At 45.7% G+C, this 26809-nt stretch overlaps 2 protein-coding genes across 10 annotated transcripts in view; one reads left to right on the top strand and one right to left on the bottom strand.

The window, feature by feature from the left end:
* jade1 (jade family PHD finger 1) overlaps positions 1-10137 on the top strand; it is a 13511-nt gene extending 3374 nt beyond the window's left edge. For all 6 annotated transcript variants that reach the window (XM_024268237.2, XM_024268229.2, XM_024268261.2 and 3 more), the window contains exons 3-11: positions 566-630; positions 1227-1384; positions 1537-1721; positions 2883-3094; positions 3204-3371; positions 3448-3564; positions 6141-6695; positions 8241-8358; positions 8467-10137. In XM_024268237.2, coding sequence (XP_024124005.1) covers positions 566-630; positions 1227-1384; positions 1537-1721; positions 2883-3094; positions 3204-3371; positions 3448-3564; positions 6141-6695; positions 8241-8358; positions 8467-9467 — 2579 coding nt within the window. In that variant the 3' untranslated portion in view covers positions 9468-10137. The remainder of the gene's footprint in view (positions 1-565; positions 631-1226; positions 1385-1536; positions 1722-2882; positions 3095-3203; positions 3372-3447; positions 3565-6140; positions 6696-8240; positions 8359-8466) is intronic.
* Positions 10138-13093: 2956 nt separating this feature from the next.
* Positions 13094-26454, bottom strand: nsd2 (nuclear receptor binding SET domain protein 2). 4 transcript variants are annotated; one of them, XM_024269581.2, is made up of 22 exons: positions 26258-26454; positions 23841-24458; positions 23582-23747; positions 23275-23441; positions 22939-23160; positions 22550-22733; positions 21415-21524; positions 21209-21305; positions 20998-21107; positions 20552-20641; positions 19989-20115; positions 19704-19904; positions 18916-19095; positions 17156-17312; positions 16886-17088; positions 16701-16804; positions 16225-16494; positions 15932-16048; positions 15587-15728; positions 15395-15501; positions 14713-14908; positions 13094-14391 (listed from the first exon to the last, which is right to left on the bottom strand). In XM_024269581.2, the coding sequence occupies exons 2-22, from the start codon at positions 24429-24431 to the stop codon at positions 14093-14095; spliced, it is 3840 nt and encodes a 1279-aa protein (XP_024125349.1). In that variant the 5' UTR covers positions 24432-24458; positions 26258-26454; the 3' UTR covers positions 13094-14092. The 4 variants fall into 4 exon arrangements, with proteins under 4 accessions (XP_024125349.1, XP_036065811.1, XP_036065810.1 ...); XM_036209918.1 differs by lacking the exon at positions 26258-26454 and adding an exon at positions 26130-26151; XM_036209917.1 differs by lacking the exon at positions 26258-26454 and adding an exon at positions 25431-26054.
* Between the last annotated feature and the right edge of the window lie 355 nt (positions 26455-26809).

Below are 26809 nucleotides of genomic sequence, written 5' to 3'. Positions count from 1 at the left end.
GAATCAATCTGCAGGCGGAAGCAGAAATCGTAGCTTTAGCCGGTCGCGGAAGCGGAAATTTCCTGAAGTTTAGGAAACCCTTTCAAAATGATATTTTAAAACCTTTTCAGAACTATCAGATTTTAAGCTTTTAAATCCAAATAATCTGTAACTGTCTAAGAGTTTAGTGTGCAAGATGAGCTTCAAATGGAACGGAGAATGTTCATCGTTTTATTTCTGTAAAGTCAATAAACAAGTGTTCAAATTTGTAAAGCTACACTTGATTACCTCCGGAGAAAAAGTCGGCAAAATGCAGTTTTTTCTCCGTAAATCAGCTGATCAGAGCCGCTGAAATGCCGTTTTTAGAGAGTGTCACAGAGAAGAAACAGGGAAAAGGGTCGAAAGCTTAAAATAATGTCTCTAGCAGGGGGAGGGACTTCTGTGACCAGATTGTCTTGGCTCATTCTGCTTCCATCTTCTGAGAAAACAAGCCTTTCTGTGGAAAGGGTTCTTACTTTGAGCTCTGGTTGTTTTTGGAGTTGTGTGTTGGAGCAGCAGAAGTGAACCTGTGACGTTTGTCCTTCAGGTAGCTCCACCTGCTGGTCTCATTCGTCGCAGCACCGGAGGGGCGGCGGGCAGAAACCCTCTGAGGTACGTCAGCGTTTACCGTTGCTGTAGGAGATATTTTCTGTCTGATCTGTGAAGACTCGCAGCAGAAGATATTAGTTTTTACGTTGAAAATGTTTCTCCAAAGCAACTTTTTCTGCTTTGAGTTTGTCAATTACTAAAACTGGAGGACATCAAGGATTTTTGGCAGTTTCTGTGAGGCTCACTATCTAAGATTCAGAGCTGAGCATGTGCAGATGGAAGCTTCTCTTATCTCCTGTACAGTCTGGACTTTGCTGCTGCATGTCATGCTGCTCCTCCTCCTCCTCTGACCAGCAGCCAATTAAATTAAAAGAAAACAGTCTATCCCTGCCCTCCCATTGGTTGCTTTTTGCTGCTTTTGCAACTTTATAATCATGTTTTTAAAATGTTTTTGCATCTCTGGCCTGCAGTGAAACATTTCTATCCAACAACTAATAGCAGTCATTTTATGATCTTTCTCTAAAAGTGCATATTTAAAATAATTAAGTACATAAATCAAATGCTTTGTGGTACTGAACTGTTGTGTATTTGAAGTGTCAGTAGTAAAAACAGCCTCCTGTCTCCGAGGGCAGAGGGGCTGTAACTGAGTTGTGTGGCAGGTTTTTAGGACAGACCTGATCACCGCCATGAAACTACACGACTCCCATCAGCTGAACCCAGAGGACTACTTTGTGCTCGTTGACCCGTGGAGGCAGGAGTGGGAGAAGGGAGTCCAGGTCCCTGTCAGTCCACAGTCCATCCCACAGCCCCTCACCAGGTACCACGGCCCCACACGCTGCGGTCACCACAGGCCTTCAGGGAACTGAGACCTTACAATAAGCTTAATAAGATGATGACGTCTGTGCTCCAGTCCTTCATTCTCCCATGATCCTCCTGACACGTCTTGGAAACATCTGCTGTGTTCTGCAGAGTGTTAGTGGAAAAAGAGAAGGAGCTCATGTTCATCAGGCCGAAGAAGCTGATCCGCACGTCTGGCACGGAGGCGCTGGGATATGTGGACATCCGCACGCTGGCAGAGGGGATGTGCCGCTACGACCTGAACGAGGAGGACGTGGCCTGGCTGCACATCATCAACGAGGAGTTTGCAGAGATGGGTGAGTCGTGGTCGACTCATCTGTTCTTTATGTTACTGTTCGTGATCTATATGTGAGTAGAACCGATACACTTGTGTTGATTGCAGCATCACTGAAGAGGAGGCGCTGACCTCATACTTTAACCTGAAAGAACTAGAAAAGCAGTTGATCTCTTAGTGTGTTGTGAGCTCAACACCTTTGGAACATTTGTGAAATAAAAACCCAGGAGTTGATCCAGAACTTCCATCCATCCATCTTACAAACCCTCAATTCCCCTTTTGGGGCAAAGGGTTGCTGGTACCTATCCTCTGTGTTGTTAGATCAGGAGTGTCAAACTTAATCACACAAGGGGCCAAAATCCAAAACACACCTTAGGTCACGGGTCGAACAGGATAAACATTTATTGAACAAACTAAAACTACATTTTTAAAAATGTAACTTTTTACCATAATTATGAAATAGATATATAGCATTACCTGTGATGATGCTAGAGTAAGCTGAATTTGGCCGCTGAAGATGCTGAAGTTGATAGCTGAGATCACTGAAGTTGATAGCCTGCTAAAATATTAGCTAAATGCCAACTTTGCCTAAAAAACAAGCTAGCATGTAGCTGAAATATTACCTAAACTCCAAAAAAGCTAAAAATGTATTTATTTTTTCACCATCCCTGAAGCGACAAACTGGCTAACTGACAACTGACTTTCTTTTTACTTTTTTTTTTTAAACGGATTTTCCCTCATCAACACCCTTGAAAGGCGGTGAAGTTTTGGGGTCCGTTTCCGTCATCATCGCTCTGACCTCCTCTGCTCGCTTCATGAAGGATGCAGCTAAATCCTCTAAAATTTCAGCTCTTCAGGCATATGTAATCCAGCGCTGGACTGTGGGTTTTGTTGGGTTTTTTGACCACTTTTGTTCAAATTGACCCATCACCGTTCTGATCACATGACCAAACAGAAAAGAATTGGCGGTTAGAATGTAGCGCTTTGTTGCTGCAGCTTCCAGCCCTCCACTGGATGGTCATGCAGGCTTAAGGCTTGTAGAGGTCAGAGAGGTTCACCAAGAACACAAACGGACACTAATGAGCCGCTTTAAAACCTGAGCGCTCCAGGTCTGAGCTGGGGTCCACAGTGACCCCTGGTCTTGGTTCAGAACTCCAGAACATTTCCTGATGTTGTTCTCCAGGCCTGCCTCTGCTGGATGAGATCACCATGGAGCGGGTGATGGAGGAGTTCGAGCGCTGCTGCTACGAAAACATGACGCACGCCATGGAGACGGAGGAGGGGCTGGGCATCGAGTACGACGAGGACGTGGTGTGTGACGTCTGCCAGTCGCCGGACGGCGAAGACAACAATGAGATGGTCTTCTGTGACAAGTGCAACATCTGCGTTCACCAGGTCAGGAGGTCCAGCTGATGGAGGGCGGAGCTTCCACATCCTTCTCTTTCCTGGTTCTTGTGAAGAATCTGAGCCGACCTTTGACCCACGATTCCCTCCTTCTCATCAGGCCTGTTACGGCATCCAGAAGGTCCCTAAAGGCAGCTGGCTGTGCCGGATCTGCGCGCTCGGCATCCTCCCGAAATGCCAGCTGTGCCCCAAGAAGGGGGGGGCCATGAAGCCCACTCGAAGTGGAACCAAGTGGGTCCACGTCAGCTGTGCCTTGTGGATCCCAGAGGTGAGGATCAGTCCCTCCGTCCCGCGCTTTGCGGTGTGTTTGTGTTGACCTGTGAAGCGTGCGTCCTGTCCTGCAGGTGAGCATCGGGAACCCGGAGAAGATGGAGCCCATCACCAACGTGTCCCACATTCCCAGCAACAGATGGGCTCTGATCTGCTGCCTGTGCAAAGAGAAGGCTGGAGCCTGCATCCAGGTACAGCCGCTCACCTTCACAGCGCCCCCAGCAGGTGGTACAGCGCTCTGCGTTCAGCAGGATGTGATTACTCTGGATCAGATAACTGGTATCATCAGATAAAGCAGTGGTCCCCAACCCCTGGGCCCCAGACTGGTACCGGTCCGTGTGTCTCTTGGTACCGGGCCTCAGACAGAAAAAATAAATTCGATTTTTTCCCTTTAGTTTATTTTCTGATCCTGAACAAAGTTTTATGTAGAAAAACACATTCGTATTGGTCATGTGACTTAAAACAGCTACCTTCATGGCTAACTGGACTGCTAAGCTAGTAGCACAAAGCTAATAACAAAAACCAAACAATAAAACATATTTTGAAAGTTTCTTCATGGAGAAAAGAGCCAGTGAGGAAACCGAATAAGAGCCTCCGACTCCAGAGAACATTAAAGCTGCTGCTTACAGACTAAAGCAGGAGTTTTCCTCCACATGCAGATCGTTTTCATGTAGTTGTGTCTAGACAGATCGACTGTTTCACTCACGTTTATATATTTAGAAAATACAGGTTTACAACGGTTGTGTCATTTTAGTTTATTTTTGTAATTTATCCATCGCACATTAAAAGTCAGATTTAGCTGAAGCTAGCGTCCGGTTGTTAACCTCCACTTTGACCTTAAAGGGAAAATCATTTTACAGAGAGTGAAGATTCAATCAAATAAAGTTACTGGTTTGTGGAAACTTGTCAAAGGGACATCTGAGGATTTCCCTTCAGCAAGGCTGAATTAGGTTCAGAAACCTTAACATAGAAAACGTTTCTTTATGTTTAAAAAATACCTGAAGAATGAGGATCTAAGTAAAAACAAAATAAAATCAATCTTTTTGTCCTGAAAGCCGGGATTGGGGTTAATATGGGATTCTATGTGGAAAACATATGTAAAGTTTCCTTTACGGAATTTTGTCCAAGAAACGACTTTTACAAATCAACAACTTAGTTTCATTGAATCTTCATCATCTTAAAGAAAAAAAAAAGCTGATATTTTTTGACTTTTTTTTTAAACATCATTTCTTATACTGGGATTTTATGTTGATTTTTTTTTCTTCATTTTCCATAAACTGGAAGCCTAAAAATGTAAACTTCCCCCCATTCGGACCAGTTCTCAAAAATATTGTCTAATTTAAAGCGGCAGTGGTCTGAAAATGTTGGGGACCACTGAGATGGGAACATTAGATTATCCTGCTTGGACTCGGAAAACGAGAAAACCAAAGAAGTCGGATAAAGATCTGGCATTGATGTAAATGTTCCCTTAGATCACGTGTCAGTCGAGGCCTAGGGGCCGGATCCGGCCCTCCAGATCATTTTATTTTATTGTCATTAATGACCCAATGTTATCTTTTTTCTAACTTATATAATTTTGACAAAATATATTTTTATGGAGAGTAAAGTATTGAAAGTTATTTAAGGTTTAAGTTGATTTATTCTGGAATAATATTCCTGCCTTTTTATTATTTAAAATGTATTTTTTTTTATTCAAATTAGTGCTGGCGATATGACGATATACATCGTGTGGGCGATAGAAAAGTGTCTATCGTCCCATTTCTCCTCTATCGTTCCAAATCGTTACAAAATGGGATTTACGCCCCTCTCTCCTTTAACGTTACCCGCTAATTCTGTTTTCAAACACAAGTGAATCGTTTTATCTGTTCTGCAGGGATGCTCTATTCATTCACATTCTAGTAGGTATATGTCTATGCAAATTGGAGGCTGGTTCATTTGTGTTTGATGGTTAGTTTGCAACCAGACAAAAAAAAGCAATTCATGATTCATAAAGTTTCTGAATTGTAATTTATAGTTAAAGATAAAACAAAAATCCAATGGTAGAAGTGAAACTTGCAGCAAATAAATTCATTTTTCTTAGTAAAAGTCCTTGAAAAAAGAAGAATACAGGAAAGAATGTTCAAGAGGAAGATTCAGAGTGAGGATGAAGATGTACAAGCTAAAATCAGAAGAGAAGAAAGTCACAAAAGTGATGCATTTCCTGCATTTATCAAGTTCTTGACTACAACAATCAATTCAATATTTGACTTTGTTTTCAACTAATTGGAATATTTGAATACCTCCAGTTGCCGGATGACCCTCTGAATTCCTCCATGTTCATAGTTTCTTAATCTTTGGTCCGTTTCAAACTCTGGATTAGGGCACATGCATCAGTACTCTTTTTTTAATTTTATTTTTCATTAATATCAGTTTTGTTTCATTTCGCTAAAAAACAAAGTCAGAACTAACTGTTGACAAAAATTTGGTGTATTAGTCTGCAATAGTGTTACTGCACCAACATGTGTGTAATGAAGTAATGAAGGTTTTCTGTGGTCTAGTAATTTAATTACTGAAGTTTAAGCTGTAATTGACTACGTTACTCCGTTACTGACAAGGATTTGTTTTTTTCTTCATCTGTAGGACTGGGAATTAGGCAGAGAAATTGGTCTTAATTTTTCATATTCAAGGTCTTAAAAAGTCTTAAATTTAACTTGAAGAAAAGTGTCGGAGCCCCGTTGTGCTCAAAGAACCAGCCCTGATATCTGACCGTTGATGTGTTGCTCCCTAGTGCTCGGCCAAAAACTGCCGGACTGCCTTCCACGTGACCTGCGGCCTTCAGGCCAAGCTGGAAATGAACACCATCCTCACGGAGGACGACGAGGTGAAGTTCAAGTCCTTCTGCCCCAAACACTCCGGACACCAAGGGGCTGAACCGCGAGACCAGGAGTCGGAGGAGGAGGAGGAAGAAGCAGCCAGCCTTCAAAAAGGCAGAAAGGGCGGGGTGAGATGGGGGGACGACGCGTCCTCCCACCCTCTGCGCAGCGACCAGGACGGCCTCAGCCAGCAGGAGAAGAGAGTCAGCCTTCGCAAGCTGAAGCTGCAGGAGATGGAGGAAGACTTCTACCAGTTTGTGAACGTGGACGAGGTGGCCGGCAGCCTGAAGCTCTGCCCAGAGGTGCTGGACTTCCTCTACCAGTACTGGAAGCTGAAGCGCAAAGCCAACTTCAACCAGCCGCTGCTCACGCCCAAGAAGGACGAAGAGGAGAGCCTGGCACGGCGGGAGCAGGAGGTCCTGCTGCGCCGCCTCCAGCTCTTCACCCACCTGAGGCAGGACCTGGAGCGGGTAGGTGTCCGCTTTTCCGGGATCAAGACAGGGAGGGGCAAGAGGGAGAGCGTCAGGAGGGGAGGGGCCTGAAGTAGACTGAATAAAAACAGAGACACGGCGTGTTTGCAGTGTGTAGGTCAGGTGTGACAGCAGCAGGAGGAGTCTGCCCTCCAGCACCTCCCTGTTTCTGGAGCAGATCAGATGAAGAATAAACTCCTCAGTGTGTAGAAAATAAATGAACAGGCAGGGAAGAAACCTCTTCAGGTGAAGGAGGAAATAGGATTAAGGTTTCTAAAGATTCCCCTCAGTCTCCATCACTGATCCGTCACAGAGAGAGGATGCTGAGGCTCATGGTTGAAGATGTTTTCACCAATAGAACTTCAGCTTCTGCTGGCCGAATTCCCCCTAACTACTAAAGCATTGCACACAGGGTTTGTTCAGTCATGAAAAACCTGAAAAATGCTACTTCTAGGTCTATGAGGAGTTTGTGAAAAATCCAATCTTCTGAAAACGTTTTTGAAAAGTCATGAAATGTTAAAAATTTGGATGCAATAGACATTAAAAGTAGTTAAATATGTATAGGGGGATTTTTGTGCCTCCATATTGCAACCAAAAGTCAGTTTTGAGATCAACATTTTCTGCAAACAAAATGAGAAGTGTTAAGAAAAATAAATATAATTTGCAAGTAAAAATATTTAATATTTGCTTTCGAAAACTTTTTTTTTGCTTTCAAAAAAGTTAGAAAATAAAGTATGTGGATCATGAAATTCTACGAAATGTCAGGGAAATGTAGCTTTGACAACAAGTGGCTTTTCATGGAGAGGTATGAGCTGTAGCTACTGAAACACCATGATAAACGCAGTTTGATCCAAGTCCTTCAACATCATTTCTCCTTCAGAATCTACTAGAATTCTGTTGATCGTGTTAACAATTAAAACATTACAGTAATCAAAGAACATAAACACTGAAGCTCAGGTGTTGAAGGGTTAATCCTATTTGACTTAATCTTGTTTTAATACCAGAAACTGTTGAAGGACAGAATCTGACAATTCATTAAATGTTGAATGAACGATCTTCTTCTTTGTGTTTATTTCTAGTTAGTTTAAAGCTACTGATGGTGCAGATGTGTGTTCTACATCCAGTTTGCATATGAACTGATTAGTCGACTATTAAAATGATTGTTTGTGGCCCTCCTGTAGATAGTGCAGGACTATCTAGGATTTTCAAAGCACTTTCCTCTTTACTACTGAACTCTTTCAACACCAATCGGACATCACTGGTTTCCTGAAGTAAAAACCTAACAAATACCATCATTTTACAAAGAATATTAATGAATCTGCTCTGAAGATGAAAACTTGGATGGTTTATAACAAATAAACTAAAAAACGTTTTTCACATCATTCCAACCCAATGTATCATCTAGTGGCCATCAATGCTCACTGAGTTTTCGCAGAGACTTCTGGGAAACTTCTAGATTTTTGCAGCTCTACAAAATGGTGAATCCACTCTGTAGTGAATGGATTTGGGCTCTGTGATCTCTATGGACGCTGCTGTTGCCTCCAGGTCCGGAACTTGACCTACATGGTGACCCGGAGGGAGAAGATCAAGCGCTCCCTGTGGAGGGTCCAGGAGCAGATCCTGCAGCACCAGGTCGTCCTGCTAGACCAGGAGCTGCTGAACGGTGAGCCTGGGCTGCTGGGGCTCACAGATGTGTCGCCCTCTAGTGGTCAAAGTTTGTAAAGATCAAGATTGCCTAATGCTGAACAACATGGACATGGTTTCGTTTCAGGCGATCCTTCCCCCAAAGATCTGGAGAGGCTCTTCTCTCTGGGCTGGTTGTCCTCTCAGTCCAGCTTATCTCAGAGTCTCCCGGAGCTGAAGTCCCTGAAGCCGAGGAGAAAGAAAAGCAGCGACAGGAGGAACCTGTCCGACTCCTCGCACACCCACAGGAAGGACAATCAGGCCAGATCTCTGGAGCTGAAGGACGGCAGGAGCTGTCAGATCAGAGAAGCTGCGGCGGCTGAAGCTCCAGTCCAGAGCCTTGAGATGAGCAGGGAGGCGCTGAGCTCAAAGCTGGGGAGGCCAGACGTCTTCCAGGAAGCTGTAGTCAAACTGCACAAGGTGGAAAGCAGGAAGGCTGTGAGGAGAGAGGCCCCGCCCCCTGAGCATGAGGAGGAGCGGGGCAGGAAGAGGAGGAGTGAGGCCGCAGGCGGCTCTGCTTGTCCGGTGAAGAACAAGCTGGGGTCCAAACACCTGGAGAAAACCGTTTCCATCCGGCTGGTGGACATCCGGAGCTCCGACTCCGACGACTTCTTCATCGACGAGGGAGTGACCAAAAGAGCCCCCGCCTTCTCAGACATGTCACCAGTGTCTAAGTTCAACAAGGCCAGCGTGGTTTTAGATGCCGCCGCCGTCCCCAAAACCAACGTGTGTCAGAGAAGAACGGCGAGCGATGGAGGCCACGCCCCCCCGGGGGCCATGGCTGGACACCTGAAGAGCTGGGGGAAGTTCCGCATCCCCAGAAGGAGCGAAAAGCCTCCCGCCGTGACGTGGAAGGAGGAGGCGGAGCAGCACAAGCCTCTGCTGAGGCCCCTGACCAACACGCCCGAGCCCTCCTACCCCAGAACACGACTGCGCACGGGGGCAGAGCACGACGGCTACCCCCCCGACTCCCCCGCGGAGCTGGAGCCCTGCCTGAAGCGCTGCCACTCCCACGAGCTGAGAGGCGACGCCTCCCTGGGGCGCCGCTACGGCTCCGACATCATCCGCAGGGGCGTGCTGGCCTCCTGATGAGGGCGCCGCGGCGGCGGTGGGCAGTTACTCTTTGTACCTTTATTTTTCACTAGAGTTGATGAAAAGCTAGATTAAAACCAGAGCAGATATTTATTTTTTATTTGTAACATAATGTAAAACTGGGACAAATTTGACTTTATTTTGAGCTAGATTCTATTTTTATTTGTTTCCCCAAGAAAAGGAGTAGAAAGATGTCACGTTGCCATGGAAACGCTCGCTCAGATCTTTACAGGCCGGAGCCTCATCTGGAAGAGTTGGGTTGTTTTCTTGGGACCACAGCTTGCCATTAATTCGTGTTGAGGTCGCCACGGCGATGATCCGCTGGGATCATCCGGGTCGGACCTGGACTGTCCGGGATCCACTGGACCTTCAAGCCAAAAACAGGAAGTCCTTTTATCTCCGTTGAAGCTCATGTTAGGAGTGACCAATGTTTCCCCGGCTACAGCACTTGCGTGTCACTGAGCTGATGGTATCCGTCACGTGCCTAACTTATTTGAAGCGTTTGCACTACGAGAGGACGGCACAGGCGGGACGCACCAGAGGAGTTATTTTTACACTGAAACATGAAAGCGTTTTGTACTGCGCTGCCGCTGTACTACTGTTATGCAAAAGGAAGCTTATGGGTTGTTGTCCTGAAGACACAATAAAACTCTGAAGGTGGTGGTGAGTCTGTCTGATCTTCATCTGTGGACGCGGAGAGCAAACACGCCGGGTGTTAGAAACCTGTAGGTCCTCTGAAGCTGAGAAACTTTATCCAGACAACAGTCCAAGTTGATTTTAGAAGAGTTTCTTCTGCAATGCCAGATGTAAAAACAAAGGACAGCAGCTGATCCAGCGCAGCAGCTTTTACTGGAGAAAGAAGTTCAACGGCCACAACGGACAATCAAATCTGCTAGTAGTGAATAAATGCCACTAAAATGACCCCAAATATTTAAGACTAGAAACATTACATGTTTCTCCAGCAGCAAAGCCAATATTACAACTTAATATTTTAACAAACGATGCTCATGTCTGCTCATGCCGTAGTGCTGATGTTACCTCGCTGGGAACCTCCTTTCATCGCACTGCGGTGTTTGGCTTTGGGGTAAATTTCATATCTATTGCTAAAATGTTCTACAAAGACATCAGCAGCTCTATTCTTCATCCTAATACATCCCAAAGATTTTCCACCAACAGATCAGTGCGCCATGAATGCCCAACCTCTCCTTTTTTCTTCTTAATTATTGCAGAATAACTTTCGTTAGAGATAGAAATCGTCCAAATGTACTAAGTTTATCCATATATAAAAAAGAAATCAAAATAACTCAGCTAATAGATGATACTGCGTTATTCTTAAAAGATAGAAACCAAACTTACCTCGCTTTAAGTACAGTTAAATCCTTTACAAATGCTTCCGGATTAAGAAACTGTGAAATATTAAGGTTTAAAAATGTAACATAAAAAAAAAAATCACATTGTCCCTGTTAAAGATGTAGTTATATATTTAGGTGTCAGTATAACCAAGGAGATAAAATCTAGATAAAAACAAAACTTTTCCCTGAGAACTAAAAAAATGCAAGATGTTCTGAATATGAAGCTTCAAAGAGATCTGTTTCTGGCAGGATCCCCTTGACTAAAGCTGCAGCTATCTCAATAATAGTTATTTTGTTTGATAAATCTATCTAGAATCTTTTGTTTTTGCTAGTATCCAAGTATTCTTTCATTTCTAATAATATTATGGTTACTTCTTTCATTTTGCCTCCCATGTCCCCATTACCTTTCTGTACAGATGACATTATATTGCATTTTTACGGATTGCTTCCATCCATTGACATACAGTCAATGCTTCCATTTATCATTTGTAATGATGTTCAATAAAGTTCTTTAAAAAAGGAGAAAAAAAACAAAAGTGTCCGAATTCCCCCTCTAACTCCTAACTACTAAAAACTATAAAGTGCAGGACTGTATTTTAAAGGCAGGTCGGACACGATGCTCACTATCTATTTCGGTTTTTTTTTTTTTTTTTTTTTGCCGGATATGACGTCACCGATTTCATTGAATTTAAAATCTAATAAAAATGAACATTTCACGACGTTTATTTATGACTCCACTGTGTGCTGATGGTGCAAATGTTGAACGGTTTATTCAAAAATTACATTTAAACTCGTTTTTTTTTGTCCGAAATTGTTCGACCGCAATGCATTGTGGTTTATGTTCGCTAGTGAACATCGATGCACGCTAGTTTTTCGCAAAGACTTCAGGGAAATTTCTAATCCACTAGGTTTTGGAATTAGTAGACAGCACTAGAAATGGCGAACGCACTACATAGTGCACTTGTTGACACACAACATTTCCCACAATTCTTTGCGTTTTGTACTGCAGTACAGGTACATCATTCCCCCACGAGGTGGCTCCAAATTCATATTTTACAGAATTGATCAATATTTACAAGTTAAAAAAGCAGGGTCACGAACTCTGATCCTCTGCAGAATCTTCAGAACATTTCTATAAGGAGTAACTGGATCTCTTGAGTAGATGTGGTTCTCTGCTGCTAGTTTCTGTGGGATCGTTTTCTTCAGAACTGAAGGATCCTGCACCTTCATCAGCTTCTAAACACAGAGGCTACATCCTCTGTTGTGGCTCTTTGCCTTTGAAGACAAAAACAATTTGAATAAATGTTTATTTACATTTTTAAACTCAAGTTATATTTTTTTTTACCCAATGCAACCATTACCCTAAACTAAGAGGCCTTGTGAACCTTAACAGCCCTCCAGAATGCAGATGTCAGATAACATCAGTGACGCTTAAACACAAAAAGTGCATTTTCTGAGCAGTGAGGTGGGACCTTTGACTCTACTGTACATGTGTCAAAGTCAAGGCCCGGGGGCCGGATCCGGCCCTCCAGGTAATTCTATCCGGCCCTCCAGATCATTTTCTTTTATTGTCATTAATGGACCGATGTTATCTTGCACTTATTTCTAACTTGTAGAATTTTGATGAAAAATATTTTTATGGAGTAAAATATTGAAAGTTATTTATTGTTTATGTTGATTTATTCTGGAATTATATTCCCACATTTTTTTATTCATAATTATGTCAAAAAGTTACAGTTTTAGAAATTGTCATTCTGTTAGCTTTTTGGAATTTTTTTTCATTTACTAGGATTTCTTTTGTTTATTTTTTGAGTTTAGCTAATATTTCAGTTACACGCTAGCTGTGTTGGCTAGCCAAAGTTTTTTTTTTTCTTTTTTTTTAGGGCTGATTTGACATTTAGCTAACATTTTAGCTAGCTATCATCTTCAGCTATCAGCACTAACATCTTCAGTGGTCAAATTCAGCTTCCAGCATTCACACTAGCATTATCACAGGTAATGCTATATATCTGGTTCATTATTATGTTCACAAGTTACAGTTTTAAACATTTAGTTTTAGAGTGTTCAATAAATGTTTATCCTGTTCGATCTAAGGTGTGTTTTGGGTTTTGGCCCCTTCTGCGATTGAGTCTGATACTCCTGCTTAAAACGCAGCAAACGGCTCGTTTAGCGTTAGAGTTGCAGCTCCGCTGCAGAGGATCAGGGAAAGGTCTCCTGTTTCCAGACTGAGGATCATCCCCGTTATCAGACAGGAGGCGGAGCCAGCAGAGCTGAAGGTTTCCTGCACTTTATTGCTCGATTCATCTGAAGTGAGATCCTGCAGAAAGTGTTTCAGGACTGCATGAAACCTGAACCATATTTACAATAGATGCATCACTATTAGCACTTATACATTATGTACATATTAGTCTCTGGTCTGCTATGACAGTAGTTACAAATGAATCTACACACACTACAGGGAATTACAGTGCTTACAAAAACGACTGGCTGCACTACATTCACTGGAGGTTAGGATGAAGAGTCAGGTGTGCTGCAGGTGTGGACAGATCTGCAGCCCTCAGAGGAGTGGGGGCAGCAGCACCGACGTGTCTGACAGGTGTATGGGTGGAGGATGATGGGCGGGACTTCCTGTTTTTAATGCTCTGCTGCTTGTTTCCTGAACATACTTTAACAACACTACTCATCAAAGGGTGCAACTTTATTCATGGTGCTGAAGGAAAAAAGAGCCTAGACATAAGAAACGGAGCAGGTCAGCAGCAGTCAGCTGCTGCAGGTCACGCTGTGACCTCCTCAGAAAGGTTACGGACCGACACCCGCAGGGTCAGGGTTATGCCAGACCAACAGCTCTAAGCTAACCCTAACCTACAGCGGCGCTAAGACGCCGTACACTTACACATGATCTAAGGCTACAAAAACGTACAGAGATCCTCTGAAGCCTATCCATAGTGTCTTCATGTTGACATCTGCAACACAGTTCAACTATACATAAAAAAAAAATCAAGAAAAAAACTTTCATTTGGCAACCTTTTGACGCCTCACACTCAACCAGAACCCTGTTTGTGTGTTTGCCGTCCACAGCTGGAGCGATAAAACCGTGATGAGAGGCTGAGGATGTCGTGGGGTAAAAACGGAGCCGTGAGCGTCCAGCGGCTGCAGCTCCACAGCTGGTCGGAGCACCTGAAGACGTGGAGAAGACGTTTCCCTGATGACGGTCTGGAGAACAGTGGTGGGTCTGCTTTGTTCTTCTGGCTCTTGGACAGAAAGGGCACTTCAGGCTTCCGCTGCCTTCCGTTTGGAGCTCTTGGTCCTGCTGCCGGCCCTTTGCCTCTTCCTGGAGCGGCTGACCGGAGCGGGCGCGGCGGCGCTGCCCGTTTGGCCCGAGGCGTGCGCCTGGCCGTTTGCTCCCTCCAGGTCGTCGTGCTCCAAACAGCACAGCTCGCCGTTGGGGGGCCGGGGCCGCAGCCCCCCCTCCCGGTGAGCCTTGCAGAAGGAGTTGGGGCAGAGCTGGCAGAAGGCCTCGGAGTTCTTCCCGCAGACGTCACAGTGGTGCCAGGGGCAGTCCCAGCGGCCTGCGGGACGCCAACACGGTTAACGTCACCAAATCCCCCACACTGAACAGTCAGTTCATTTTTAGCTACCAACTTCAGCATCTTCAGCTATCAGGACTAGCATCTTCAGATTCAGCTTACAGCATTCACACTAGCATTATCAGGTAATGCTATAAATCTAGTTTTCATTAGTTTAAATCTAATGATGGTTAAGATGTGTGTTTTACATCCAGTTTGCACAATACTTGATTAGTCGACTAATCTGAAAAAACAATCGGTGATCAGTCGACTATTAAAATAATGGTTTGTGGCAGCACACGACTTCTTAACGGGACGGCTCACCGAAGGGCCTCTTGGTGAGGTTGAGGCAGGACAGGTGGTAGGCCTTGGTGCAGGTCTTCTTGCCGCAGAGCACCAGCTGGCCTCCGTCTCCGCAGCGGAAACACTCGTCCTCGGACTTCTTTCCCTCACTTTTCCTCTTCTTGTACTTCCTCTTCAGCCTCTTTCCTTTGGGTTCTGCTGCGTGTCCGTTTGAGTTCTGTAAGACAGGCAGAGAGACGCTGACTGGGGCCCAACAGAACCTATCCTGAACCGAATGAACGATCAGTCGTTCTGCTGAGGAAACGCTCGCCTCCTTCAGAGGTTCCTTTACACCAGGGGTCACCGACCTTTTCGAACCAGAGAGCTACTTCATGGTACCGAGTCATACAGAGAGCTACCTTTATGAAATAACAAATCTCCTCAGTTCGCCTTTAGTTATAGATTAATAATAATAATAATGGTACTCCTCTATGTAAAGACTCCGATTTCTCACTATGATTATCAACAATGACAAGCTATGGAAACAATATTCAGGTAGTTCACGATAATTCCAGTAGATTCTGAAGGAGAAAAGCGTCTCGGCGAGATTTAGAAATGATCAAAGGTTTAATCGACTGTATGAAAAGTTACCGTATGTTGAAGATTTTGTGTTTAAGCGTCACCGGCGACGCCTCAGGGGGTTAGAGGGATCTTAAACACTCACCTTGGGTCGATCCCCCAGAAAGCCGCTGCAGTTGGGAGCGCCGCAGCGACAGATGGTTTTCTCGTTCCCGAGGCAGTCCAGGTTGTAGTTGAAGGTCAGTTCTGTCCCTGCAGCACACACAGGACACAGCACGGTTCAAACCAGCAGGCGGCGCCTCTGAGCAGACGTGACCTCTGCTGGAAGATGGGTGACCTGCAGGGATGTCGCAGACGGCAAACAGGCCGACGCGGGTGTCTCCGTTCACCGTCCACTTCTGCGTCTCACAGTTGGGCTGACAGCTGTGGTTCATGAAGCGGGAGTAGTTCCCTTTTGGACCCGCGTCGATGATCCGGTCCTGCAGGACGGAGCGAGGGTCAGAGGTCAGCACGCAGACAGAGGTCTGTAGTATTGACTACTGTAGTGCTGCAGCGGCCTGTCATGCAGCACTCCCAATGCAATACCAGTTACTGTAGCTCCCTGGAGAGGAGGCGCTGCGGTGGAGGCGGCAGCACCTCCATACTCAGAGGAGCAACGCCCTCCCCCATGGCGCCCCCTCACCTTGTCGATGGTGAGCATGTAGAAGTCGGTGATGTTGTTTTCATGAGCGTAGTTGATCCTGGCTCTGCACTCCTCCTCGTCGATCAGCTCTCCGACGTACTCGTTGACGAACTCGCCCTGTGAGAAAAAGCCCTCCTTCCTGAGCGGGTTCACACGGATCAGCATCGACCCCCCCATTTCAAAACAGCAGGACATGGTAAAGGAAATCACACGCCCTGTGGGCGGAGCTTGTTCACTGAGCTGCTCTGACATTCCCAGTAGGTGGAGTCTACCCTGAAGCCCCTCCCACTCACCTTTTTGATGTCCCTCAGGGCGACCAGCCCCCAGCCCTTGCCAGGCGTCTTGATGATCTTGGTCTCAGGGTAGAGGCGTTTGGTGAAGTCCTGGTTGCAGCAGCGCTCCCCGCTGGGACACACCTGGGGGTGGCACTCGTACTGCAGCATGCGGTTCAGACACTCGGACTCGAACCCGCATGGCCGCTCGTCCGACGGCTTGCAGTTGCACTTGGGGATCTCAAAAACGTCTGCGGTGTAGACCTGAACTCTGCCGACGGGTCTGTTGACCTTTGAGGAGCAGACGGAGGAGACGTCAACCAACTGCTTCGTCTAGAGGAGACCCCGCCCCTCTAGAGAAGACCCTCCCCATCCAGAGAAGACCCTCCCCTCCAGAGGAGACCCTCCCCTCCAGAGGAGACCCCGCCCTTCCAGAGGAGACCTCCCCACACCTCTTTGACCTCCCACTGACTGCTGGGTAAGCGGCAGATTCAGACCTTGATGAACTTGTACGGCGGTGGTTTCCGGCTGCTCTCCTGAGCCTCCTTGGCCTCACGTTTCATCTTCATCTCCTTAAACCGAGCCTCGGCCTCCAGCAGAGCTGAGGACAGAAGACCCAAACACAGGAGTTCAGCCTGAGCAGTCCCTCAGAGGAGGAGGTTCAGCACGGGGACTCGTTTACCGTTCTTGAAGACCCGGCCGATGCCCGTCCTCTGGTTCTTGCTGCCCCGATCGCCCTCCATGTAGGGGAACACTCTGCCCTGGTGGGTCCAGAAGTAATCTCTGGAGCCGAAGAAGAAGACCGGGAACTCCCCGATTTCATGGCGAAGGTGCTGGATGTTGGTGGGGACGTTTCTGGGGTGGTAGATCTCTGCCGGCCACCACCTTAGAGGAGAACAGGGGTCAGCCGGGAATGCTGGAGGAGGATTGGGACCCCATGATTTTTCCGTACCTGTATGTTCCCAGCTTGACCCATATGATGTCCCTGTATCTGGGCTTCTTCCCGGCTCTGCAGTCGTTGCAGTACCAGCTCCCATCAGGCATGGCGATGTTCAGGCAGTCCGGGTGAAAAGCTGCAGGACAGGACTCGCAGCACAGCAGCTGTCCTCCTGCACGGCAGAAAAATCCCTCTCAGACCAGGACTACACCTCTGAGCTCCACCCCAAGAGCTGGACGGAGGAGGGGCCTGTGTGGACCTGATTTCAGTCTTTCTGCTGGTCTGACGTGAACGTTTGACAGAATTTTGGAAAAGAGCAAGACATCTTACATGACCTCAACAGAAGTAAAATGGAGATTTCCATCTGAAAATGTTAATCTCATTTAGGACTACCACCATTAGTCGACTAATCGACTATTAAAATAGTCGCCAACTAATTTAATAGTCGTTACTTTATAGTCTATGGAGTCAGAGTGTAGTAAAGTTGAGCATGTGCCAGCAGTGCAGAGCCGGTGTGTGAGCGTTCAGCACCAAAACATGCACTCTATTTGAGTCAGTGAGACCAAAACTTGATCTTTTGTGAAAAATGGTTCCTTTATTCAGATACCGACCTCATTTAATTGAATCTTCTTTTAATCACTGACACTAATGATAAACAGAGGCTGCAAGATTTATTAAAAGTTTAATAAAATATCGTTATTTGTAGTTAGTTTAAAGCTAACAATGGTTAAGATGTGTTTTACATCCACTTTGAACATGACCCGATAAATCTAATCTGTAAAAATAATCGGCGATTATTCGATTATTGAAATACTTGTTTGTGGCAGCAGTAGTCTCATTCAAGTTTTTCTTTACTGTAATTTATTCTTCACTTTCATTTCAGGAGCCATGTAAGGGCTTTAGTTCAGTTATAAAAGTAGCATTTGTTTTACTTAAACCCCATTTAACATTTCGCTTTGGATACGTTTTCAGAGTGAAACGTGTCATTTCAGTCAAGTTTCGGTTTTAAATTTATGTCAGAGTGAGTGCTCTCACCGTGCAGTCTTCAGTTTAATCAGCACATTTTTATAGGAGATGCAGCCATGTTTGTGCTGAGTTGGCTCCGTTTGTGCAGCATTGGGATTTTTCCATCTTGGTAAGTAAAATGTACTTAGTTAATGTTCGTAGGTTGTAGTTTAACTGTGTTTTGTGCACCTTAAATGTTGCTTACAAGCTTTGTGTAAACAACAGGCCCGTCATACTTTCCTACAGAAAGCTAATGTCTGTGAACACCTTTTTTCTGTTTTATTTCAGTTAGAAGAATTAAACAAGTATTTTTCAAGAAGAGAAATTACAGAAGCAACTTTGATTGACTTGGGAGTACTTGTATCTGTTTGCTGGCTGTCTAGCAGCATGAAGTCACGTGCTGTGAGGACATCACAGCTATCCATCATTGGGATGCACCAGCAACTAATCTGATTAGAAAACTGTTTTGCGCTGAAATTAATAATGGAGAAATAAACCATTTTTTCTGTCTGTTTTTTGAACAAAACAAACTAAATCAGTGTTATAATGATAAAAAAGTGCAAATTGAGGCTGTTTCACTGCCTCAGGAACTGCCTGAGGGTAGAACTTCCTCTGGTTCTGTTTTGAAACACCCATCTGGTCCGATAAAACCCGGATCAATATTCTGACAACGATCAGACGACAAATCGAAGGCTGTCTGTGGAACGGTGAGTGTCGATCTACAGCAGAGTCCTGCAGGACCTGGTGGGAGCGTGCAGACAGGAGCAGACCTTTGGAGCAGACGAAGCACCAGCTGACGTTGACGTGGCTGTGGTGGCTGTAGCCCTTCTTGGCGTTGAAGTGGTTGGTGCAGACGATAGCCGTGTTGGTGATCATCTCGCTGCCTGCTGCCACACACAGGTCGCCGACGTGGTACGCCACTGGGCAGCGAAGGCAGCGCATCAACCGACCTAAACCAGAGGGAGACAACAGGTCACACAAACGTAGACAGAAGAGGGATCCTGAACCACTCCAGGTCCTTCAGGTCCCATTCCTCAGGACTACTAAGATGGGGAAGAGAACTCCCTTTGCAACCACCAATTTCATTGTTTTATTTGAGGATTTCTCTAAACCAAAGTCAAGGCCCGGGGGCCAGATCCGGCCCTCCAGATCATTTAATTTTATAGTTATTAATGACCCGATGTTATCTTGTTCTTATTTCTAACTTGTATAATTTTGACTAAATCTATTTTTATGTAGAGTAAAATATTGAAAGTTATTTAAGGTTTTAGTTGATTTATTCTGGAATAATATTGCTGCTTTTTTAATATTCATAATTATGTTAAAAAGTTACAGTTTTAAAGTTTTAAAAACGTAGTTTTAGAGTGTTCAATAAATGTTTATCCTGTTCGGTCCTCGATCTAAGGTGTGTTTTGGATTTTGGCCCCCTGTGTGATTGAGTTTGACACTCCTCCTTTAAACGTTGTGATGATTAATTTATTTGCCCTGATTTGGAAAATCTGAAACTGGAAGCACTAATGATGGAAAGAACCAAAATCTTCCTCCATCAGAGGCTTACCTTTGGCAGACTTGTGTTTGGTGCCAGAGCCAAAGTGGCAGCTGAGGCAGGCATGCAGGGGGCAGCGGAGCCCCTTGTGGTCGAACACCGTGAGCGGGTTGAGGCGGATGCAGGCCTCGTGGTAGAACTTGCCGCAGTGTATGACGTGGCAGCGGCGCACCTCGCCCTCCGACTTCTTACAGGCGAAGCAGGAGTGGATCCCTGAGGAGAAGCAGACATGATCATCAGCGTGAAGCCTCCGTCCGTCACCGAGAGCTGCGCTGTTGCAGCGTTGCATCAACACACCGGCTCTGCACTGCTGGCACAGCAGCTTGTCTTCAGGCTTGAAGGACGGGCCCAGGCAGTGGAGGTGGAACATGCCGCAACACTGGCCTTCACACGGAACCAGGTCCTCACCTGCCTGCTCACACACCTGCAGCAGAGTACGTTCAGAAATGTTTAGAAACAGATTACGTTGGATGTTTCAGTCTCTCCTGAACCCATATGCAACAGAAATCTCAACACTTGAACAAGATAGAGCATTTTTACTAAAGTCAAGCAGCACAGAGTCTTCTGGTTTCTGTAAGGCTCTCTGCTCCTGAATATCACAGGAATCAAGAGTCCCAAAGAATCATAAACATGATTTTCATTTTGGGTAGTTTTAAGAAAACTCCTTCAAAGTCAATAGTCTAGTTTGAGAGGAACTTGGGAGTTGGAGGAGAGACTTGCAATGCAGCAACCAGAAAATGAAGGTCAAACCTCTGAGACCAGATGGAAAATGAGCTCTCAGACGACCGTGATGCTTCTGCTGAGCTGCATGATTTCACAGCAGCCATCGTGAAGGCCTACTGAAACCAGAGGAGACCTACCTGACACACAAACTCCTTCCTCCTCTCTCCCTTCTTCGTCCCGTCTAAGCTGTCGCTGGGAGAATCGGGACGCTCCTCACTCCCAGAGCCCTGCAGCAGCAGTGAGACAAACCGTCAACTTTCCTCCACAGCGTGAGAGGTTTGACAGACGGGTAGAGAAACACAACAGAACCCCACAACTGCACACAGGAGGAGCTCAGGCTGGTGCCAGTCCAGCAAACACAGCAGCACACCCCCACCAATAATGCAAAAAAACATCTTTACATTAAAAAATGTAAATAAAATATGGATTTTGTGAATCTGACTTATTTAATGGAATTAGCGCCAACAGTGGGCATTGTTATCAAAGGTGACAGACAGCTGAAGTATAACTGACAAACCAATGTAGCTAAACTAGTGTTCCCAGACTGCAGATGCAGTTGTACTCCTGATGAAAGCTGCATCACCTCAGGATCAGGACAGGGGGAAGACCGCCTCTTCTTTGCTTTGGACATCATCATCTCTCCATCCTGTTTCCTTTTTCTCCGCCGCTTGGGTTTCTCTGAACTTTGGTCGTCTGTGTGCAGGAACAATATTTACTTTTTTCAGATCAACGTGCTGCAGGTCTCAACCAAACAGCTGAGAGAGAGAACGAGCACAGCAACAGTGAAGGCTGACCTTGAAGGCGAGCTTGCGACTTGTTTGCACGTTTCCGGGCTTCTTTTCCGTCCCTTTTCTTCCTTCTCTTTTTGTTTGGATCCTCTGAACTGGAGACCTGAGAGAGGAAACTCAGTCAACGTTTGCAGCAAAAGCATCAGGACAGTTTCTGCTCATCACGTTTTTAGTGGAAACGTGTTGATATTTCAGTGCCAGCTCTGCGTCACCTGTTTGTCCGGGTCTTTCAAAGTGCTGCGGCTCCTTTTAGGCGGTTGATCTCTGTCAGCTGCAACGCCGGATTGTGGCTGTCTGGATCTCTTCTTTCGCTCTCTCCTCCCTGAAAGTACAATCAGAAACTTCTACAATTTAATTCAGAGGGAACCCCAAACACTTAAGAACCACTCATGGTTGGGCAAGCTGCCACCTTGTGATACCAACTTGCACAGACCAGGATAAGCCAAAGGTTGCAGTATTAGCTGAATGCCAAATTAGCCTAAAAAACTAAAAGAAAGTCCAAGTTAGCTAAAATAGCTAGCATGCAGCTGAAATATTAGCTAAACTCCAAATTAGCCTTAAGAAACTGAAAAAATCCTAAATCAGCCGAAGTAGCTAGCGTGTAGCTAAAATATTCAATTCCAAAACATCCTAAACAAAAAGCCTGATTTAGCCAAAACAGCTAACATGCAGCTGAAATATTAGCTAAACTCCAAGTTAGCCTAAAAAACCTGAATAAATGCCAAAATAGTCCAAAAAGTTAGCAGAATACCATTATAACTTTAAACTTTACTACAGTCCGACTCCATATAATATAAAGTAATCTAACTAATCGAATATTAAATCAGTCGTCAACTATTTTAATAGTCGATAAGTTGTTGATTAGTCATGGCAGCCCTAATTTACACCCAAAAACAGACCTGAATCCACATCTGTGCATTATTCTAGGTGTTTTTCTGTCACCAGGTTTAGGACTCTACAAAGCCTAACTTTGCCCCGCCCACAATCCTACCCAGGATTAATTTCACCACTCAGAACCTAATGTGAGAGTTGATCCAGTCTGTGGTCTAAACCATTGACTGTATCAGAGAACTGGACTGAGTGAGTGTGATGTCAGCAGTTTACTTCCGGCTCCAGACAAATGAAGTCAATGTTGCTGCTAGATGACATCAGTGCATGGTCTGAGTCATCGTTTCTACGGCAACCACTCTCACTAATGAGGAGGGAGTTTGTTGGGAGGCCACGCCCCTTTCCACTTGAAAGTGGGCAACACCAAATGTGAATGCTGGACGTGGAGGCGAGCAGGCTTCACCTATGGTTTTTAATTTGAATAAGTTGCATTAAAGAGAAGTAAAACCCCAAACCGACCTGTTTCCAAAGCATCCTCTGCTGAAGACTGCAGCCTTGGTTTTCGTTTCTTGACCAGATCACAGGTTCTGCTGGCAGCGCATTTGGTCCTCCTTTTGCCTGCCTTGGTCTGAGCCTGTCGGGGTCTCCTCCTCTTCTTCGGAGCGACTGGTTCAACCAGAGACTCTGATGAAGATGAGGAATTCTGCGAAACAAACGGATTTCAAAACTTGATTCGTGGTTAAGTAAAACCTCCAAAGATCAGCAGGAGTTTAAAGTCCTAATGAATCAAAACGTGCATGTGAACCGCTGCTCCACTGATGGCTACTCATTTTCACTGCATTCAGTCAGAACAGATGACGCCTTTAGCTTCATTTGCTCCAGCGTTAAATGGTTTTCAAAACCCTCACCAGGTCTGAAACCAGCCCGGCGTCGCTGTCCAGGGCCACGCCGTCACAGTCTTCTGGCTTCAGCTTTTCCAGAATGTGGGGGTTCAGGTGAGGGCCGTCCTCGTTGTAAAGAAGCCCAAAGTTTTCCAAGCGTTTGTCTGGCAGCATATTGAGAGCCTCCTTGGCCTGAATGACGCCCATGTTCCACTGAGCCTGGAGTTTGTGGGGTACGGAGACAGAAGTCTGCAGGACAACCGAGGGGAAGGAAGACACGCTTCAGCGACGAAAGAGATATTAACATCGGATTTAAAAAAAACATGAAACTTTGTGTTAGAAGGTACAGCAAAGACGGCTGACCTTTCTATGAGTGACACATGAGCCCGGGATTGTGATGCCCTGGCAGAGCTCGGGGTACTGCTGCTCCCCGATGAAAGACACCATGTTCCTCTCAAAGACGTAGCTTCTTTCTGGAGCATCTCCAAAGTACTGCACATGGTAAAGGATGTCCAGCTCACAGGTGACCGCTAAAAAAACAGATTTGGCGTCAATCGGAAGATGTTGGGACGTAAAACTGTAACCAATTCAAAGTTGACAGAGTTATACACATCAGACAGAGCACATGGTTCCAACAACCACGGGTTGGAGGGCAGTGAAGGTCTCTCACCCTTCTGTTTCTCCTTAAAGTGACTGTTGAATTCGGGGTCACTGGTCACCATGCAAGGCCACCAGGGGTAACCCGGCACCTTGGTCCAAACCAGATCTCCGGGACAGAAGCGTGTACGCAGAGGACCATCTCCTTCAGGAAGCTTGAGCTCTGACATCCGAGCCGGCTGGAGAGGAGACAGAAGAAATGTTTTGACTAAACATTAAAATGATGTCACTTTCAAATGGCTGAATAAATACGGTAGGAAGTGAAGTAAAACCTGAGCTACTGCTGCTTCTTCTATAGTGTTTTCCAGAGAGGAGCAGTTCACTTGAGCTTTGGGTTTGTTTGGTGTTCCTCTCCTCTTCTTCACATCATGTCTCCCATCAGGACCAGATAACGTCTCCTCAGTGGCTGTGACCAAGCTGGCCCCGTTAGCACCGTACGGCTCAAACAACGGCTGCTGGACCACCTGCGGTATTGAGACGGTAAGCTCGGGTTCAGCGTGGGGCGTGCAGTTGTGCTGGTGGGGGCCGTTGGCGGCGGGAGCTTCGGCCCCCTTAAGCATGGGTGGTTCTGGAGTGCAGAGCTGGGGCAGCACAGAGTCCTGGTCCCCGTTGAGCACCAGGGCAGTCAGGTCTTTGAGCTTCTCGTGGGTGTGGTTGTTGTGGCCGTGGCCGGCCATCTTCTGGAGGACCCCGTCTTGAAGAGTGGCGGCCAGCTGCGCCGCCGCTTTGTCCATTAGCAAAGCCGGGTCGCTGCTCACGTCCCCCCGGGCTTTACGCACACTTAAGGACTCGGGGGGCTGCTTCATGCTGATGGGGTTGGCTGGTTCGGGCATTGAGGGCAGGGAGCTGCCTTTGCTGTCCATCCCTTCTGGCACTCCAGACTCCAGGAGCTGAAAGAAAGATGAGCAACACTGAGTCATGTTTGCACACAGAACTGGCACTTTCTGGAGTCTGACAAGGCCGGTTTCTACAGGTGCACAGAACTCTTCCAAAAGCATGTAAACTAGGACTGCCACGACTAGTCAACGACCCATCGACTATTAAAATAGTCGATTTGTCGATGGAGGCAGAGTGTAGTAAAGTTGAAAGTTATGATGGCATTCTGTTAGCTTTTTTGACATTTATTATGGTTTTAGGCAATTTTGGAGTTTGGCTAATATTTCAGCTACATTCTAGCTATTTTGGCTAATTTATGATTTTTTTCTTTTTCTTTAGGCTAATTTGGAGTCTTGGTAATATTTCAACTGCATGTTGGCATTTTTAGCTAACTTATACTTATTTTGTTTGTTTTTTAGGATATTTTTGAGTTTAGCTAATATTTCAGCTGCATGCTACTTATTTTGACTAACAGGCTTTTCATCAGTTTTTTGGCTGTTTTGGAATTTAGCGAATATTTCAGCTCCATGCTATCTATTTTGGCTAACTTGTGCTTTTTAAGGCCAATTTGGCATTTAACTAATATTTTAGCTGACTATCAGCATCAGTATTTTCAGTTATTTCAGCTTTCAACTTAAGCGTTTTTAGCTATTAGTTTCAGCATGTTCAGCTATTGTCACTAGCATCTTCAGCAGCCAAAATCACCTAACAGGAATTCACACTAGCATTATCGCTGGTAATCCTACATATCTACTTTTTAGTCAGTTTAAAGATGGTTAAGATGTGTTTTTTACATCCAGTTTTTGCATGACCTGATTAGTCGACTAATCGGAAAAATAATCGGTTATTAGTCGACTATTAAAATAGTCGTTTCTGGCAGCACTAATGTAAACAAACTAACAGGTGCTGCAGCTTGGAGGAGAGTGTCCAAACGTGGAATCTAGCCTAGAAGTTCAGCAAAGGTCACAGCTTTCACCACGGATCACCTCCACAACCTCACCGGAACCTCCTCTCCACCAAGCAGAGAGCTCTCAGCCCCGCGTCAGCCGTCTCCTCCCGGCAGCCTCGCCTGGACTGAGGACGGGTTAGCCGCTAGCATCCGCGTGCAGCTCCGCGGTGCGGACAGCCGCAGCTCCGCCGCACTGCACGCCGGGAAAGCCGCGGAAATAACCCGTAAAAAATGCAGCCGCAACCGGAAAAACGGGCTGCATCTATTTCCAGTTACAAGCGGGATGCAGAGCGGTGCTGCGGAACTTTGAGGCAAAAAGAAGAAGCCAAGATCGTCTAATCAAAGTAGCAACGGGTGCACCAGTAATTAGTCGAGACCACGTCAGAAACGAGTCCTGCAACCCCAAAAAGACGATGGAAAGTCATGAACTGCAGACCCCGACAGCCGGACAAGTTTCCCACTCTGCCGCATCTCTGTCATCTATAGTCAGCCATTATAGCGTACTCCAGCAAATAGACAAAGCCGCACTCATATATTCCATGCAGTCGAATAGCCGGAAAACCCTAAACAAAACACAAGCCAGTGTTTTCTGTGCCGTTGGTTGTAATAACTTGGCTAAAGTCTTCAGCTAAATCGGTATAAATATATAAATTGTGGGCGCCATGACAGCTTGTCCCGAAAAACGATCCGTGCTAGTCGAAGCTAGCCAGCCTCCTATTGAACAGAGCGCACATACAGCGTTAGCAGTTAGCCGGCTCGCTAAAATGGATGGTCGGCCTGAAGCACGATCCCATTAAACTCCGAGCCGCCGGCGCCGCCGCCGCGGTCGGGCTGACAGCATCCCCCGAGAGCGCGTCTCCTCACCCGTGGGTTGAGTCCGGTCTGCGGCGGTTAGTGTAGAAGCATGTCCAGGTTCTTCACGAAACGCGAAGGGGTCTCATTCAAGTCGAATCAAAAGCTTGCGGGAAACTCAAACTCTGCGTCGGACCAGCGCGAAAAATACTCACTTCCGATTGGTCGGAAGCAGAGCGAGGATCCAACCGGTCCTTTCAAAAAAACCAACCGTAGGAAGTAGCTGACCCCCGAACCTCCAGACGCGATTTACTCCAGTTACTCAACATTTAACTCTCTTTTTAGCTCTCATTCTGTCACAAATGACACAGAAATAGTGCTAATTGAAAAAATAGAATCACAGACATTTAACATTACCTGGTTTATTAGCATAACGAACTCTCATAGAACAACAAAAAAAAATTCGGACAAAATTCATAATAAAGCCTTGTTACGAAGCCTAATTCATCACAATAGGAAAAACCATATTTATGAAAAAAGGAATATAACGGTGCAGAAAAACATTAATAGCGATACAACGTTTAACAACACTCCTGTAGCATTGAACACCAAAACAGTATTCTC

This window comes from Oryzias melastigma, linkage group LG22 (genome assembly GCF_002922805.2).
Source record: "Oryzias melastigma strain HK-1 linkage group LG22, ASM292280v2, whole genome shotgun sequence".
Classification (NCBI taxonomy): domain Eukaryota; kingdom Metazoa; phylum Chordata; class Actinopteri; order Beloniformes; family Adrianichthyidae; genus Oryzias; species Oryzias melastigma.
The sequence above is the reverse complement of the archived record's forward strand: the minus strand, read 5'-3'. Positions and strand labels throughout refer to the sequence as shown.